The sequence below is a fragment of the Condylura cristata genome, unplaced genomic scaffold, assembly GCF_000260355.1.
Source record: "Condylura cristata isolate star-nosed mole 26May11 unplaced genomic scaffold, ConCri1.0 scaffold00005, whole genome shotgun sequence".
Classification (NCBI taxonomy): domain Eukaryota; kingdom Metazoa; phylum Chordata; class Mammalia; order Eulipotyphla; family Talpidae; genus Condylura; species Condylura cristata.
The window spans coordinates 50116239-50132108 of NW_004567106.1; the positions used below are offsets into that span (position 1 = coordinate 50116239).

At 38.4% G+C, this 15870-nt stretch overlaps 1 protein-coding gene across 1 annotated transcript in view; it reads left to right on the forward strand.

Annotated features, from left to right (window-relative positions):
- MDFIC (MyoD family inhibitor domain containing) overlaps positions 1-15870 on the forward strand; it is an 81244-nt gene that overhangs the window by 13680 nt on the left and 51694 nt on the right. Inside the window, exon 3 of the mRNA XM_004676960.2 lies at positions 7436-7558. Coding sequence (XP_004677017.1) covers positions 7436-7558 — 123 coding nt within the window. The remainder of the gene's footprint in view (positions 1-7435; positions 7559-15870) is intronic.

The following is a 15870-nucleotide window of genomic DNA, read 5'->3' on the forward strand; positions in this document are numbered from 1 at the left end:
AAGTGGTTTTGATTATAGATAAAGGAAGTGGGAATATAGTTCACATACAATTGCAGTAAAATGATATGTTGTGTGTGTGTGTGTGTAAATGGAGAGTATGAATGATCTGTTTTAGAATATCAAAACTTAGTTGAAATGTAAGAACTAATGAAAATCCCCATGGTTTAAGCACAAAGAAGCATTTTAGACACTTACATTCTATTTTATTAAAAATAAATGTATTTTACACTGATTAAGTTTTATGAGGCTTAAAAACTTTGCCAGGTGATCTATATTAGTCTTTTGTGAAGTCAGCAAATAAAGTATGGGTAACAAGTAGAGGTGTACTTGTTTGGTTTATGCATTAACATGTACTTCTGCCTAATTCAGCTGGATATTTGAGGTTGTTTCTAAGAGTCCATTTTAAGAATGATTAAAACAAAGTAATGGAAAAATACAGTAACCTAAAAGATCTAATTTTAATCCATAGATGCAGAATGTGGAGTCAGATCTATTTATTTCATTTAGACCATAAATTTGAATCAAAAAGAAAACATTTTCATATGATTTTCATTGTTCAAAAGGGAAGAAATAACATACATCTTTTCAGGAAGCAATCATACTCTTTATATTTCATCTGGAAACAGTTTCTTGCATGGTTTTCACATAGGAATTCCTGACTAGATACTGTGTCAGGAGCTTCCCTCCAACTTACTCCAGGTTTTTTAAAAGGTGAATGTTCTAGTAGCACTTAATGTAATAATAATTCCAAGTGTAATCTAGCCCTTGTTCTATACCAGACACTGCTTGCAGATGTGATCCCCATGTTCCCATTTTAAAGATGAAGCAGCCAGCAAAGATGAATTAACTTGCCTCGGACACAGCACTAGTGTTGGTCTCAAGCCCCCAATTTAAAATCCTGTGCTGTTAAGTGTTTGTCTTGTACTCTCATCAGTGGAAGTTCTAGTTCAGGCAAAGTATATGTGTCACAGAGACACTACGAGAGCTTTTTAATCGGTCCATCAGGAGGGATTCAAGTACCTGGAATTGTAGATGACAGTATTTTCCCTATTTCTTGGAAAACCAAAAACTTTGTAGGTTTAAAAGTTTATTACTAACTTTGACATCTCATTATTATAGAACATTATTAGATTCTTCCATTATTTTTATTTGCTGAAAGCATTCAACTTTTGAGATAATAGATTTGCTTGACTACAAACTGATAGCATATTCCTCTTCAGTAGTTTCAACTGTTAACAGAAAAGTTTAGGCTTACTATTTCTACCTTTAATGGTCAGAACTGAGACTAGTTCTAAATTATTTTATAGCAGGTTTATGTACAAAATACAGAATAGCTTACTAATGAACCCAACTAACCAAGGAGAGACCATGCTTCCTTGTGAGCCTCTGTTTATTGGGGGTTTGGGGGGAAGGTTAGATATTGCACTGGGGTTTCCTGTACTGGGTTGGATGTGAAATTAGCTCGTCTGCAAGATCTTTTCTATTTCTGTGTTTTATCATCCTATTTCCAACAGAGACTGACTGTATTCTCGTCAGTAAAGTTGAGTTAATGTTTTCTTTATTACTAGATCATGGATGGTTCTGAAAATCAGATATATATTAATGACTTTTGAAAGTTGCTATTGGTATAATTGCAAATGTTCATTAATTTATTCTTTCAACCAAAAATATTTAACAACCACATACTACTAGTTGGGTGGCTGTTATATGGCATAATATTTTACATGTATTATATTCCAATTTACTTATTTTTAATGAATGGTCTAAGATTTTTTTTCTCTTCTTAATAATTATACAGTTATTTTTTTCCCACAACTTCCTGAGATAAGTGAAACTCTCAAAGTTGTAAATTTTGGTAATGACCAGCTAGATAAGAATATTACAGAATTTTTACTTAAATGGAAATTGTTTCCCTAATTTATTCTCATTTTCCTTCAGTAGGAATATTCAAGTTAGAAAGAGATTGCTTATCATTATGCCCTTCTTTAGAGAAAAATTGTAAAAATGAAGAGTAAGATAGATATTCACAGATGAGTGGGATATAATATACACTTAAGTTGATTGTATTGAATACTCTTTTCCCCATTCTTTTGTTTCACTCATGCTAGTCACTTTCTTTGAGAATTAACAAACATCCATTGCCTTCCAAGGATTATCTATGATTTTCTCTGTGTAAACTTTCTGTTGTGTAGCCTTTGTACAGAGTCAGGCTTCTAGAACTTCAGAGCTATAAAAGTCCTCTTTTGCCTGTGAGGGAGGTGAGTTCCAATCACAGAGACAGTTGCTTAGCACTGGGCCTAGAGTTATGACCCTATTCAATTCAATTGCATTCTCTTTTGCAGTTGCTCTATTGTTTTGAGTGTATGTTTGGTCTCCCCATCTAGAAGATTTGTTACCAGGCCCTGCTTTTTTTCTTTCCCATAGCCAGTGATTCTTCTGCATGTCTGTGTTCAGAGTCAGTGTGCCAAAATGCTCAGGAGCTATGCTTTGGAAGTGGATGCCAGTGGTCCATGAACATCCTTTCCTTTAGTACTACTTGTTAAAGTGTCTTCAATTTCTAATTTAATGTCTACTAATGAAATATATTTGTTATATATTCAACTGTGAGTAGGACTGATTAGTGTCATTTTTTTTTTAAAGATTTATTTATTTGTGCATACAGAACTGGGGTACAGGCCAGAGGCTCAGGGGCGGTGAGAGGCTTCACCAGAGACAGAGTGGGGAGCAGAACAGGCAGATCGACGAAGTACACTGCTGAGGGGAGCAGCGGGCGGGTCAGGAGAGGTCTGCCACACCATGTGGTCACCTCCGGGGCAGGCAGGAATTGAACTCATGCGGAAGCAGCTTTAGATTCTCAGTGCTGTGCTTTAACCCGCTGTGCCACCAGGGAGGGCCTGATTAGCATCATATTTAATTCAGGCTTTGTTTTCTACTTACTCTGACATGGAGAGAGAACTAAATAACCTTTCTGTGAGTGAGAGATTAGATAAAATTGTATTTCCTGATTATTAGGTATTTTGTGATAAGGTGATGAGAGGCAAGATCTGCAGCTCGATATCTGACAGGCTTTCCCAAGGTTTCTCGAGGTTGTGCAGTACAGAGGAACAGGATGCCTGACATGTGACCATTCACAATGCTGATGTATCTCTTCTCCCCACACCACCTGGATTGGGATCGTTGAGGTTGTGAGCTTGCATCTTTCTGTTTAATGAGCTCTGTGGTAAAGAACTGTTGGGTAAGAAGAGCAGCTTCGTTATGCTGGAGGCCCTTTTTAAAGAGAGAAATGCTGAGTTGGGGAAGAGTGTTTATTGGATGTATAGAAATCTTGTAGGAAGGTACAACTTGATTTTATGCACCATTGATATCACCTGATTGTCTTTGGCATATATCTTTCAGGCCTACATACTGGTTGAATGGCAACTACAAATCTCCATAAGCCTAGAATGGAATTGGTTAAACCAGACTGTGGCTTCTACTTCTACAATGTAGAAGTGACACTGCAAATGTACAGTGATAACAAAAATATGCTATTGAAGACTACTAATATGTCACCTTTTAAAAAAAGATTTATTTTTATTTATTGATGCATATAAGAACTGGGGTGGAGGCCAGAGATGTGGGGAAATTGGTGAAAGGAGTCACCAGAGGGGAGCAGCAGGTGAGACAGGAAAAGTTTGATGTGCCATGTATCCTCATTCCCTGGTTTGGGACCAAACTTATGCCATAGTGACTTTAACCCTTGTGCTACCAGGGAGGCTGTGTTTTGTCATCGGAATGAGTAGTGGCTGACCTAACCTTGGAATTTTGCAGTGTGGTTGGCTCTGTGGTTGTATATATTGGTGACCAGCTGTCTTTCAATAAACTCTCACTCTATCTCAGTGCCTTTCTTCAGTTTTATAAATGTAACTGTGGACCATTTTGACTTTCATTACATATGCAAGAAATTATAATAAAATAATATGCGTACATTAAAAAGTCAGGGAACAGTCCAGTGGTTTGTTTTACAACGGGAGAGAATTGGCAAAAGTTGATTTAAATTTTACGCTTTGAACCATTTTGAGCCTTGCCTGGGTTGGGTGCTTTTGAATCTAAAAAAAAAAAAATCTGAGACTAGTTTCTGAGCCAAGACATTGAATTTTCAAAGGAGGCAAAGTTGGATAAACTGAAGACTCTGATTTAATAGTAGTACATTTAATTTATTATTTTCTTAAAGTAATGAGATTGTTTTGCTTTTTAACTTGAGAAGGACTTTGATTATCATCTAATTCTAGAATTTCACTGAGAAGTAACAAACAAAAAAACATGTGGGAAACTGTTCCTTAAATATTCAAACAGAAAGAACTTTATTTTCCTCCTAGTAGTGGATCCCTACTAAATCAGTGTGTATATGGACCACATGACATTTTCATTTATTGAATGGAAAGTTGAGAGGGTCTTTGTTTAGCACTTGAAATATTGGACATGATTCAAATGGGAGTCAAGTGAGTCTAGAGGCTTTATTCATACCTATTTTCTTTTAGTCAGCAATGCTTCATAATGCCCTGGTTTCATGAATTAATTTTAATGGAATTAAACTTGAACAGCTCAAAATTATATAATTAATTTAATTCAGCTTCAATTAAAGTTACTAATTGAATCAAGCCTACTAGCATGACACCTGGCGGCAGGCAGCTACATAACAGTAGCAGCAACTGTTGGACTCTACTAATGAGAGTTCATGTGTGCTGGTGAGTTTGTCGAACAGCCTCTTCTGTTAATGATCTGAGACAGGCGTGGCGTTTACTATAGCAGGGGAAAGATTTCTGGAGTTTAAAAGGGCAAGATTTTAATTGATACAAACACATCTCAGGAAGATTGTGCTTGCTGTATGATGATAATGAATAAAAGTTATATAAATCAGGCCCTCCCTGGTGGCACAACGGGTGAGGATGCAGCCGCTTCAGTGTGAGTTCGATCCCTGGCCCTGGAGGTGACCCATATGGTGTGGCAGACCTTCCCTGACCCGCCCGCTGCTCCCCTCAGCAATGTACTTCGTTGACCTGCCTGTTCTGTTCCCCACTCTATCTCTAGTGAATCCTTTCACCGCCCCTGCACCTCTGACCTGCACCCCGGTTGTGTATGCATAAATAAATCAATCTTATACAAAAGCAAAAATAAACAAATGGGAATATATTAACCTAAAAAATCCTTGCACACTGAAATAAACATCTTTTTTTTTTTTTTTTTTTAAGATTTATTTATTTGTGCATACAGAACTGGGGTACAGGCCAGAGGCTCAGGGGAGGTGAGAGGCTTCACCAGAGACAGAGTGGGGAGCAGAACAGGCAGATCAACAAAGTACACTGCTGAGGGAAGCAGCAGGCGGGTCAGGAGAGGTCTGCCGCGCCATGTGGTCTCCTCCCGGGCAGGCGGCAGGCGGGAATCGAACTCATGCGGAAGTGGCCTCAGATTCTCAGTGCTGTGCTTTAACCCGCTGCGCCACCAGGGAGGGCCGAAATAAACATCTTTTAAAGGTTATATAATTCACAACATTTTGGTTTACAAGCTTCTAATCTATATTTTACTGCTAACTTTTGCTATCTAAAAATACTCAGTACTGAAGATCTTTTTTTTTTTGAGTGCTTAGCCTTTGGACTTAGTCCTAAGTTGGTGTCCATTTATTTTCATGTGTTGAAATGTGTTTCATAGCAGAACTTTTCAATTGTGAAATCCCCATGGTACATGAGAACTTTTTGCATGTGCACAAGTTTTTCCCTTCCACTGGAAATGTTAACATAGTTGACTAACAACTTCTGTTTTAATCTCTTTCCTTTCCTTGCTTCCATGGCTTGATCTCATCCAACTTCTGTTCCTTCTCTAAGTCCTTTCTAATGGTACAGACTTTTAATGTACTCTTTTGGTGAGTTATTATTGGAAAGTTTTAGCTATTGAGTTTAGGAAATGAGTGCTTCTAGCTATACCTTTATTTGTGACTTGTAAATTCAAATGTTTGATCCTGAATTCATCCTTTCTGTTTTCTTCCTTTTTGGTACATCAATACTTTAATGATTCACAATGATGCAAATGCAATAGCATCACTTATGATGCTTTCCCAAACTGAAATAGAATCTTTGGTGGTGGGGTCAGGGATTCTGGCTCTTAAAAAGCCCCAAAGTGGGCCCTCCCTGGTGGCGCAGCGGGTTAAAGCACAGCACTGAGAATCTGAAGCCACTTCCGTATGAGTTCGATTCCCGCCTGCCGCCTGCCCCGGAGGAGATCACATGGCGAGCCAGACCTCTCCTGACCCGCCCGCTGCTCCCCTCAGCAGTGTACTTTGTCGATCTGCCTGTTCTGCTCCCCACTCTGTCTCTGGTGAAGCCTCTCACCGCCCCTGAGCCTCTGGCCTGTACCCCAGTTCTGTATGAATAAATAAATAAATCTTTAAAAAAAAAAAAAGCCCCAAAGTGAGTTAAAAGTGCAGTCAAAGTGGGGAACCATTGTCGTGCATGCATTTCTTAATCTTTCTAATGCATAGCTCTGCTTTGGGAATTCATAAACCACCATGGCTATTTTGACCTGTCTTACTTCTCACCATGGCATCCAAATATTCATACTGTGTCCCTAATCAGACCTTTAAATTCATATCTTCTGTTGTCTCCCTTAATGCACTTCACAGTCCAGAGAATTGGAATTTTGCTCAATCATCTGCTTTTCCCGGGGAAACAGCCTTTCACCCATGTCTACTTTTAGAATTCCTGCTGATTTTTTAAATACCACCAAATGCACATTTTTCTACAGTGCCTTTCCTCACCTCCGAATCCAGATGAGTTTCTTTTTCTTCCTTCGAACCGCTTCAGTGCTCTGGACTTCTTACGACACACATTTTACCTTGTGTTACAGTTTGCTTTTTGTTTGAGTTATGTCCCCAGTAAGACATTACTTTTCCTGATGTCTTGGCTTCCCCACTGAGAACCCATAAACTCATATATAAATCTCTTACTCTAAACACCCTCCCTTTATAGCATAATTCTTGACTGTTTTCCCAAGTTTCTACAGAGAACTCTTCTACTGACTTTCTGTACTTACTCTTTTCTCAGTCATTTGAGCCTCTCTTATCTTTCCCACATATTGGGGTCTCTTCTCTTTGATGCTTCCCAGCCTCCCCTGTCCTCTTCGAGTGTGGACTTTTCATCATTGGTGTACCTTTCCACATTTCTGTGTATGGCCAGTCATTTTCTGTATTAGGATGATCACAATAACTTTAACGGATTATTCTTGTGTAAACATGTCTCTTGAATGCTTGACACATGACAAATATCATTTGAGTCCATCAAATATACAGTAGCCAATACGGTACTGATTAACTTATGACAGTTAATGTTAGAGAAAATAAATTGTGAAATGAAAAAATAGAAAAATATGTAACATTTGATAATATCTTATTGTCATTATTTAGAGAAATGTGCTAAAGAAGATGCTGAGGAGAAGCTAACTCCTGCTGCCAGTAACAGCTTTACATGTGGAGAGATGCAAGACCAGCCCATTTGGGGACATTCTTCAGACGATGAACTTATCAGAAGTAAGTGTTTTTAGAGAAAATCAGAGTGCTTTGTGGAATGACCATGAGAAGATGCTCTCAGTTAATTGGCCCATATAGTTGTGCCAGAAATGCATAAATCAACATAGTTTAACTAAAAGTATTTTCATATTTTAAAAACTAGAACTAACACCAGGCTGCAAAAATTACTGTTATTTTTTATCCTTTCCTTAGAAAGGAAGAATTGACCTATAAATGTCAGACCCAATTCTTAAAGAGACTTAACCAATATTTAAGTACTTACGAGCAGTGACTAAGTGGAAGTCTGACAACTCTAGGTGGACATGGACTGTGAACCTTAAAAGGCATTAAGCAGTGTATTTGCTGTTTTGGTATCTGTTCTTCTAGCCAAAGAATTGCAAACTCTTTTCAGCACTGCATGACTTCTTTTTTTTTTTTTTCTTCACATTTCTTGATTTCTGCATCTAGAGCTGGGGTTCAGGCCAGAGGTGCAGGTGCAGTGAGAGGCTTCACCAGAGAAAGAGGTGAAAGCAGAACAGGCCGATTGACAAAGTACACTGCTGAGGGGAGAGCCAGCGGGTCAGGAGAGGTCTGCTACGCCATGTGGATCCTGGGCAGGGATCAAACTCATGCTGAAGTGGCTTTAGCTTCTTAGTGCTGTGTTTTAACCTGCTGTGCCACCACAGAGGGCCTGTGTGGCTTCTTTTAATTATTTTCCTCTTCCTGATATAACTGTAGAATATATCCCAAGGGGCTTCTAGGTGTTATTTAGATGCCAATTTGACACCTCGTTCTGCTCTTGACCTTGAGTTTCCTTTCTATTTCCAAGTTCACCCAAGTGAGTTCAGAAGGACTTTGCCATGAAGTGAATTGTCTCTGTCATTAATATGCAAGTGTAAACCTACCTAAGACGGCCTAGGAATAAAGTTTTGAAAATCTTATGGTATCCCAGTTACCAGGTCTTCTTCTCAGATTTTCAGAGAAGACAGAGAATTGCTTTTTTGGAATCAGGCTTATTATTATTACTATTATTATTATCATTATTATTTTCACTTAATCTTTAGCTCAAACAACTTCATAATACGACCTTCCTCATACTACATATTACACTTCCTTTGGAACTTGGAAAATTTCCTTTCTGCTCTAGAATGCCCAGTATCAGTTACCTAACCAATGTATTAAAGCCTGGGGGGCGGGGGAAGGAGGGGATTTGAATAAAACAACTTAGTAAAAAACAAACTAACAAAAATAATTTCAACTTTTCAAACTAAACTTATAAAAGTCAGTTTAATTTTGGGACTATTTTGCAGTTATCCACTTTTGTCTCGGAAAAGTGAACAATAGGAAGGACATGAAACGCAGATATGAGTGAGGAACAAGATTTATATAGCTTCTCCTAGAGAATCAAATAAACATTATTTCAAGTAAACATTTATTCCCCAAACGCTTAGTGTTTTTTTTTTTTTTTTTAAATCTAAATATTGATTTCTGCCATGGTGAAACTTACGGTTCTGTTAGTTCCTGGCATATTTTATTTGTGATTTGTTAACAACTGGGGTGAGCTAGTGAGAATTAAATGAGGCCTTAGAAATAATTTTATCTTCATCTTTTGGGGGACATAACTGTCTTCTCATTTGTTTTTCATAGTCATAGGATGCTAAGTGTGTGTATTTTACTTAATTGATTTATTTCCCTAATCTGTTCCCAAGGCCCACATGAGGAAAACATGAATAAGAACTCTGACAAAAAACAAAATCCAAACACTGTTGCATTAGGACATGGAGAGGCATATTAACATGCTAATTCATTTTTATTGTTATGTTTGGTGATATTAACTTTAATCTCAGAATTCATACAGTTAAAGGGAGTGGATTCAAAATGAATTACCCTCTCTTTCATCCATATTTGTTAAGTGGACAGTGATAAAAATCTAAAAATAACATGAAATAGTTTCAGACTGAGCTGCTGCTGCTGCTGCTGCATCCTTGGGACACTGAGGCATCTGGGAACAACTCAGCTGCCTGTACTATGCTTATAGGAATGCAGAGCTCCTGGGGTCCATGGCCCTGGGGGGTGGGGGGGCAGGGGGCGGGAGCTACTGGGAACAGGCGTGGAGGGATATAGGAAAGGTAGCTCCTGTCTGAAACATAAGCTGGCAGAAACTTCCAGATATTTGTGGGTGTGACATCAAAATCGGAATTAACGATTACAGATTTTAAAAACTATTTCTGCTATTTTTCTTATTTACCCCTACTAGACAAAGGCCACTTTCTGCGTCTACAGAAAAATTTGATGTCCAGATTTGCCAAAAAGGAACATTTGATGTCGTTTTTAAAACCTGACTCAATTCTGGAAAGCATTTGAAAGTTTGATAGTGTGATAGCTTCTGCTGTTCCAGGTCCCTGATACTAAGCTCTGCAGACCTGTCCGATTTTCCTCCTTTGACCATCTCTGCATAATGTAATGTCTGTCTCTCAACCCTGCAGTTGAGGAGACATGTGTTTGTCCTTTGCTTAAGCAGTTAGTGTTTTTCTGGGGGCCCAGTGGATCTTTGTAATAACAATAGGCCTTGGAAAGAAGACCTGGCTCTGAGCTCTGTGAGGGAGGAGGGCAACATCTGTGGTGAGTCATGATCCCACTGGCTCCAGTTCCAGCAGGCCGGTGTGGCTCCCTGAGCACCGTGGAAGAGGTAGCAGCTGGTTCTCATGGAACTGATGTTAGTGTTCCCACTGTGGTGAGAGGGTACTGGATGCAGGGATCAGCAGCAGCAAAATGAGACCGGCTGGGGTGTGGGAACATTTTCAAATGCACAGCTCACTCTTTTTTCCAAGCTTCCATGGGAGAACTGTGCTGCAAAATCGAGAGAAGGAGCAACTCTATGCTTAATGTGACTTCTTCTTTTCTGTCTCTTCTTGAGAGTGGTGAGAGCTGGCAGCTAGGGTCTCCCCGATGCCTCCCCTCTTCCATGTTGGATGCGTAAGCATACTTTATAGGGGCCTGTTAGCTGTCAGTGTGATGAAGCTGTTTTTACTTTTCTGAGAATAAGTGAGCTCTGGAAAGTCAAGGGTGTGGCTGCTTTGGAAATTGTATTCTAATTAAAGGGTGTATTCTCAGGCCTCATAAATGCAATCCAAGCTGAGAAGCATTTCCAAATTATTCTGTGACCTTTAACCCTGAACTCTGTGGACCACCCACTTATGGCTCACACTTGGTTCATACTCCACAGAGAAGTTGGCACTTGGTCTATCTTCCCTGGTCCTTCCAGAAAACATTGCAGGTGGCAGACCTGAGGTACTCTGCCCTCAGGGCCTGGATTTCCAATTGGTTGCCCTTGAATTGCTAACTTATTAGAGAGAATCCTGTCTGGAAGTTATAAATAAAAGAGAAGAAATCCATATGGAATCCAACATTTCGAATAAATAGGCCACACACAATCTGGTCAGGGAATGTGTGTGGTGATTCTCTTTCTTATGAAATTTAAATTAAAATAGGATTCCAGCCACTGAAGTTTGTTAAAAGAAAAATTTAAATCAGTAAAGAATTAAAAACATAATGGGAGTTTTGTAGGGAAGTCTTATAATTAGAAATTGTAACTTTTTAATTTTATGTATTTTAATCTTTTAAATAGTTTTAAGAGGCTGAGAAAATATTTTGGTATACGATTTAATTTCTGGAATGGTTAGTGAGAGAGCCTCTGGGATGAGGCTTAAATTTTAGAGTTTATAAGAGCATCTTTTTATGGAACACTGATTAAGACTTTGGCTTTTCCCTTCAGATTAGCATATATGGTACAGTATATAATTTGGAGCTATGCCTTGTTTTAATAATCACTATTCCTCTGACTTAGTAAAATAAATGTTGCAGACGTGACATCCTCAATTAATATTAATTTTTCTATTTAACCCATAATATGCATAAACTGATAACAGGCAATACGCAACATTTCATGTTTTAATTAGACTAGAAAAGGAACAGAAGTAACATTTTGATCCCAGTCTTTGGGGGGATTTATTTCTAAGGTAGAAAGGAGTGGATGTGTATTGCTGTGCTTATACTCGTAGGCATGTGTGATATTTTCCTTTAATTTAGGTCAAATTGTACTATTCTAATTATTTCCTAGAGAGAGAGAGTGAGCTTACATTTTCTTCCTCTTTCTAAAGTGCCTCAGGTCTCTCAGATTTTTCTAGGTCTTTCTGAAAATTCTTATTACTTAACTTTATCCTTGGACATTGCTTTTACATAAATGCCTCCTAATTCTAAATGTCATTACTTAACTCCAGAAATTTTCCTTAGCTTCTCTTGTGCACTAAATTTCCCATTAAATTAAACCATTTTGTTCAGCTAATTCTCTCCTTTGTGATTTTGTAGAATTCCCATGATCTGAAGCAAAGTTAGAATGCTCTACTTAACTGGTAATCCCCATTCTGTTTAACCCATTTATTCATTTTGAAGAGTTTTCAGCTCTCCTAATAGTAAGCACTTAATTGGAGTAGAAAATGAGCCTCTTTCTCTAATTCACACTCGCCTCCTCTTTGTGGGACTGATGCTCTAGCCTTTCCACCCATCCTCCTATTTGAAACCATGCTTTGGCATGCTCTACCTCTCCTCTTTACATTAGCGGGTCTGTGACCAGGAACTAGTATTTCTCTTCTGAGCCTTTGCCAGCTTACCACTGATCACCCCAGAATAAGTACCATGCCACCACTTTAGGGAACACCTCCTCTGTGTAAGAGACTGAAAGAAAGTTAGGTACACATGTGCGCTAGTAGATGTTTGAGCTACTGCTTTCTTTGATGTTAGGAAAGAGTACACGGGAGGTTTGGTTTTAACTTTCTTCAGTGGCTCTCATGTTTGAATTACCACAAATATAATTTGATTTTCTTCACAATTCACTTTATATAAAAGAGACCATAGACGAGTCCCACAGTGAAGTATCTTCCAGATAAGACTGGGAGATGTAGCTTTTGTGTTACCTTCCTTAGGTGATTTTGGATCTTTGCTCTCAGCTTTCACACGTGTTCATTTTGGTAGACCGTATTGAGAGTGTACCATTGAACAAGAGTTTTGTCTTGTTCAATGTCTTTTTTCCACAGAAAAATTCTCTGCTTTTCAACATACTGAAAAATGGTTATATGATGCAGATCAGATGTTTCAATTAGTGCTAAAGAGAGGAATCCTGAACCATCAGTTATTCCAAAATCTAACTCATGGTTTGATGGTCAGGTGGATAAATCATATGAATTTCTGGTTTTTTATCTTGTTGGTCAAGGACAGCCACTGGGCTGTGTTTTAGAATGAGCTCAAGTTTCCTGACATACTCTCCTTCAGGATATGTGATCTTTGCTCATCTGGATTTTCCCCAAAGGCGGGGGAGAACCATTGCCCATATTTGTTTTGAGTGCCTTAAGCTCAGGGTCCTGAAGACCAAGAAAAACTGACTGTCAGGGTTCAGACCCTGGATGCACCATTACTGCTGCTGCCGGGCAAGTAGCTCTGCTTTCTCATTTTTAAAGTGGAGGTGCTAATACTGTATACCCCATTGTGTTATTTTAAAGATTATTCACGGAAATGCATATTCTGTGCTTTAGCACAGAGGTGAGTGAGCAAGTAGAGAACAAGTATTTTGGTTTAGATTATTCTCATCCTTGAGCTCAGCTCCCATTTTAAGCCTTTGTTATTTTTCTTCATGGTTCAGTTGGAGTACATGTCCAGCCATGCCAAAGCAGGAAGATTTTTCTGAGGCCGTTGATATTTATGTCCACAACAATAATCAGCACCCTGGATGCTATATGGTTTATGCTTAATAATTGATGACTTAAGTGTAGTGAAGTAATGAGAGGGAAGAGACCCTATTTTAGGCTTTACATTCCAATGATGAAGATTCTAAATCATATTTTTCCTTTGATTTTTTCTAACATACTTCTCACAACTAAACATGGTTCTTCCATGTCATGTTCCAAGTATTTACATTGACTGTAATGATACTAGAGCAGTCAAGCTTGAGGTTTGATTGCTCACCGATATACCTGTTAATCAGAGATCTTAGTGAGCTTCCTGTGACAGAGCTCTGAATAACATTCTTTGTGGAGGTGGGTAGCAATGAGACTTTATTTAGGCCTTTTTTGGTCCTGTATTTATTATCTTCTGGCCCAATTCTAATAATTTTTGACATTGTGTTAGTTTCCTCCTTCATCTTTCCCTTGCTCACTCTTTTACCTCCCCAACCCACTTCTTTCTTTCTTTTCCCTCCCATCCTTTCTTTTTCCTTCCCAACTCCTTTGCTGCCTTTCTAGCAGATGTGTGTGATTCTTCTGCATCATAGCTGTTTACCCATGAAGTTCATTAGCTTTTAGAGACTGCCTTTGATGAGTGCCTTTTAATATTTATCTCTACCTGTCTGGGGGTGTACATTTAAATTTGCTTATGGATTTTAGTGGGTTGTGGAATGACAAGTTATATTCAAACTAAGTTGCAAAATAAAAGAAAGACGCTGCCGGAGGAGCTGGTGTTTTCACTTATGCCTGTCTCTGTGAATACTTGACAAGACTTTTTAATCTTTTTTTCTAAACCTTAAATCTTAATATTGGAGTGAGTGAACAGATTTTGGGGGGGGGGGTAAACCTAGTAATAAGTCTTTTAAAAAATGTTTTGTGTGTTGTAAAGTGCAAGGTATGTCATTACTATTGTTAGTGTTACTATTCCAATTTATTTTACCCTTTATATTATTATACACCATTACTCGTTAAATTTCCAGTCTTTTCTGCTACATTTTTGTTAAAGATTTAATGAAGTCTATCTTCCTGATAGTCCTAAAATCTTTTGGTATTGATTAGAGCAGATGAGTTGCTATTCTAGTAGAAATGGTGGGTGAGTGTTCTCTGAGGGAACCAGATTTAGCTGTTCTCCTATGGAAGAGCTGAGGTCTGGGAACCAGCTTAAAGATTACCCTGAAAATGCTAAGCATTGAAGAAGTAAACGACATTTAATGATTAACACCATAAACAGTGTGTTCTAGATAGTTTGGTCTCAAACACCAAACTTCCTGGTTCTGAAGACTGTGAATTTACACATAAATGTGTTTTTATAAAACACGTTGTTATATTTAACTTCTAGGATTCAGAGTCAAATTTAACTTGAAAATTAAATTTAAATTTCAGTTACATTAAGGTGGAATGGTTCCTGTGTGCTATGTTATGGTGAAGATTGATGAACAGTGGAGGTATGGTCTCAAATTAAGAATTTATTCTGGTGGAAGAGACAGACAGTTCATTTTGAAAAAATACCATGTGCTATAAATGCTGCCATGCAAAGTGCAGGCTGCTGTGTGTTTGATTCAAAAAGCACAAATCCTCAGTGGGGAAAGGGGTCAGAGAGGGCTTTCCAGAGTAAGTGTCTCTGATATTACTGAAAGGAATTAGCGAACTCAAGCAGAGAAAGAGAATGGTGGAGCAGGTGCCTTCCAATCTAAGAGACTAGTACTGTTTCAGGTCTAGAGGTAAGAGACCTAGAGTAGCTGGAGGAGAATTAAAGTTTAGTTTAAATTGGAATGCAAGTTGTTGATGAAGGGTAAAGAGATAAGAGAGAATTTAACAAAGGGTAATGATGGAAGTTGTTGAAAGGAGGCATTAATTAAGGGGGTGTAAGCTTTAGTTTGTATTTTAGGATGATTAGTCTTGAAAAAGCTAGGCACTAAGTAAGAATGGACAAGAGTGAAAGCATTAAGAACCCAAAGTAGGAGACTGTTCTATTAATTCTGATGAGAAAGCCAGCACTGGGAGTGGATAGGTTCACGTTTTTGTGAGGTATAATCAGTAGGATAAGGTGTAAGGGAATGTCAAGGTTAGGGGTTTATTTGGATAAATAATCATTTGAATAGTGATGAAATGACAGTGTAAAGGATTTAAGGGCATTATTAAAAGAGGGTCTGAAATGATGGATCATGGATGTCAGATAGGTGGAGAAAGAAACAGCAATAGCGTGGGTTTAAGAAATGGGGAAAAAGCCCTGAATTACAGTTAGCAAAACCTAAACGTTTCTATTTAAGAAACAAAGCAGGCACATATGCTGTAAGTGAATGGGAAAATGTAAAGACAGATGGGTTATGAGAAGCGAAAACAAGAATTTAAGATTTCTGAGTTGTAATGAGTCTAATTAAGTACTAGGTCCAGTGTGCTTGTGGGGGTTGGCAATTGCAATAGTTTCTCCCCAGTCCCAAGTACTAAATTTGAAGAGGTTTGGGGGGGGGCGGTTCTTTAATATTGCCATAGTTAGCTGGTAGGGGAACAGAATGCAGACATTTCCTCAAATACAACCATGAGAGACCAAACTGGGAC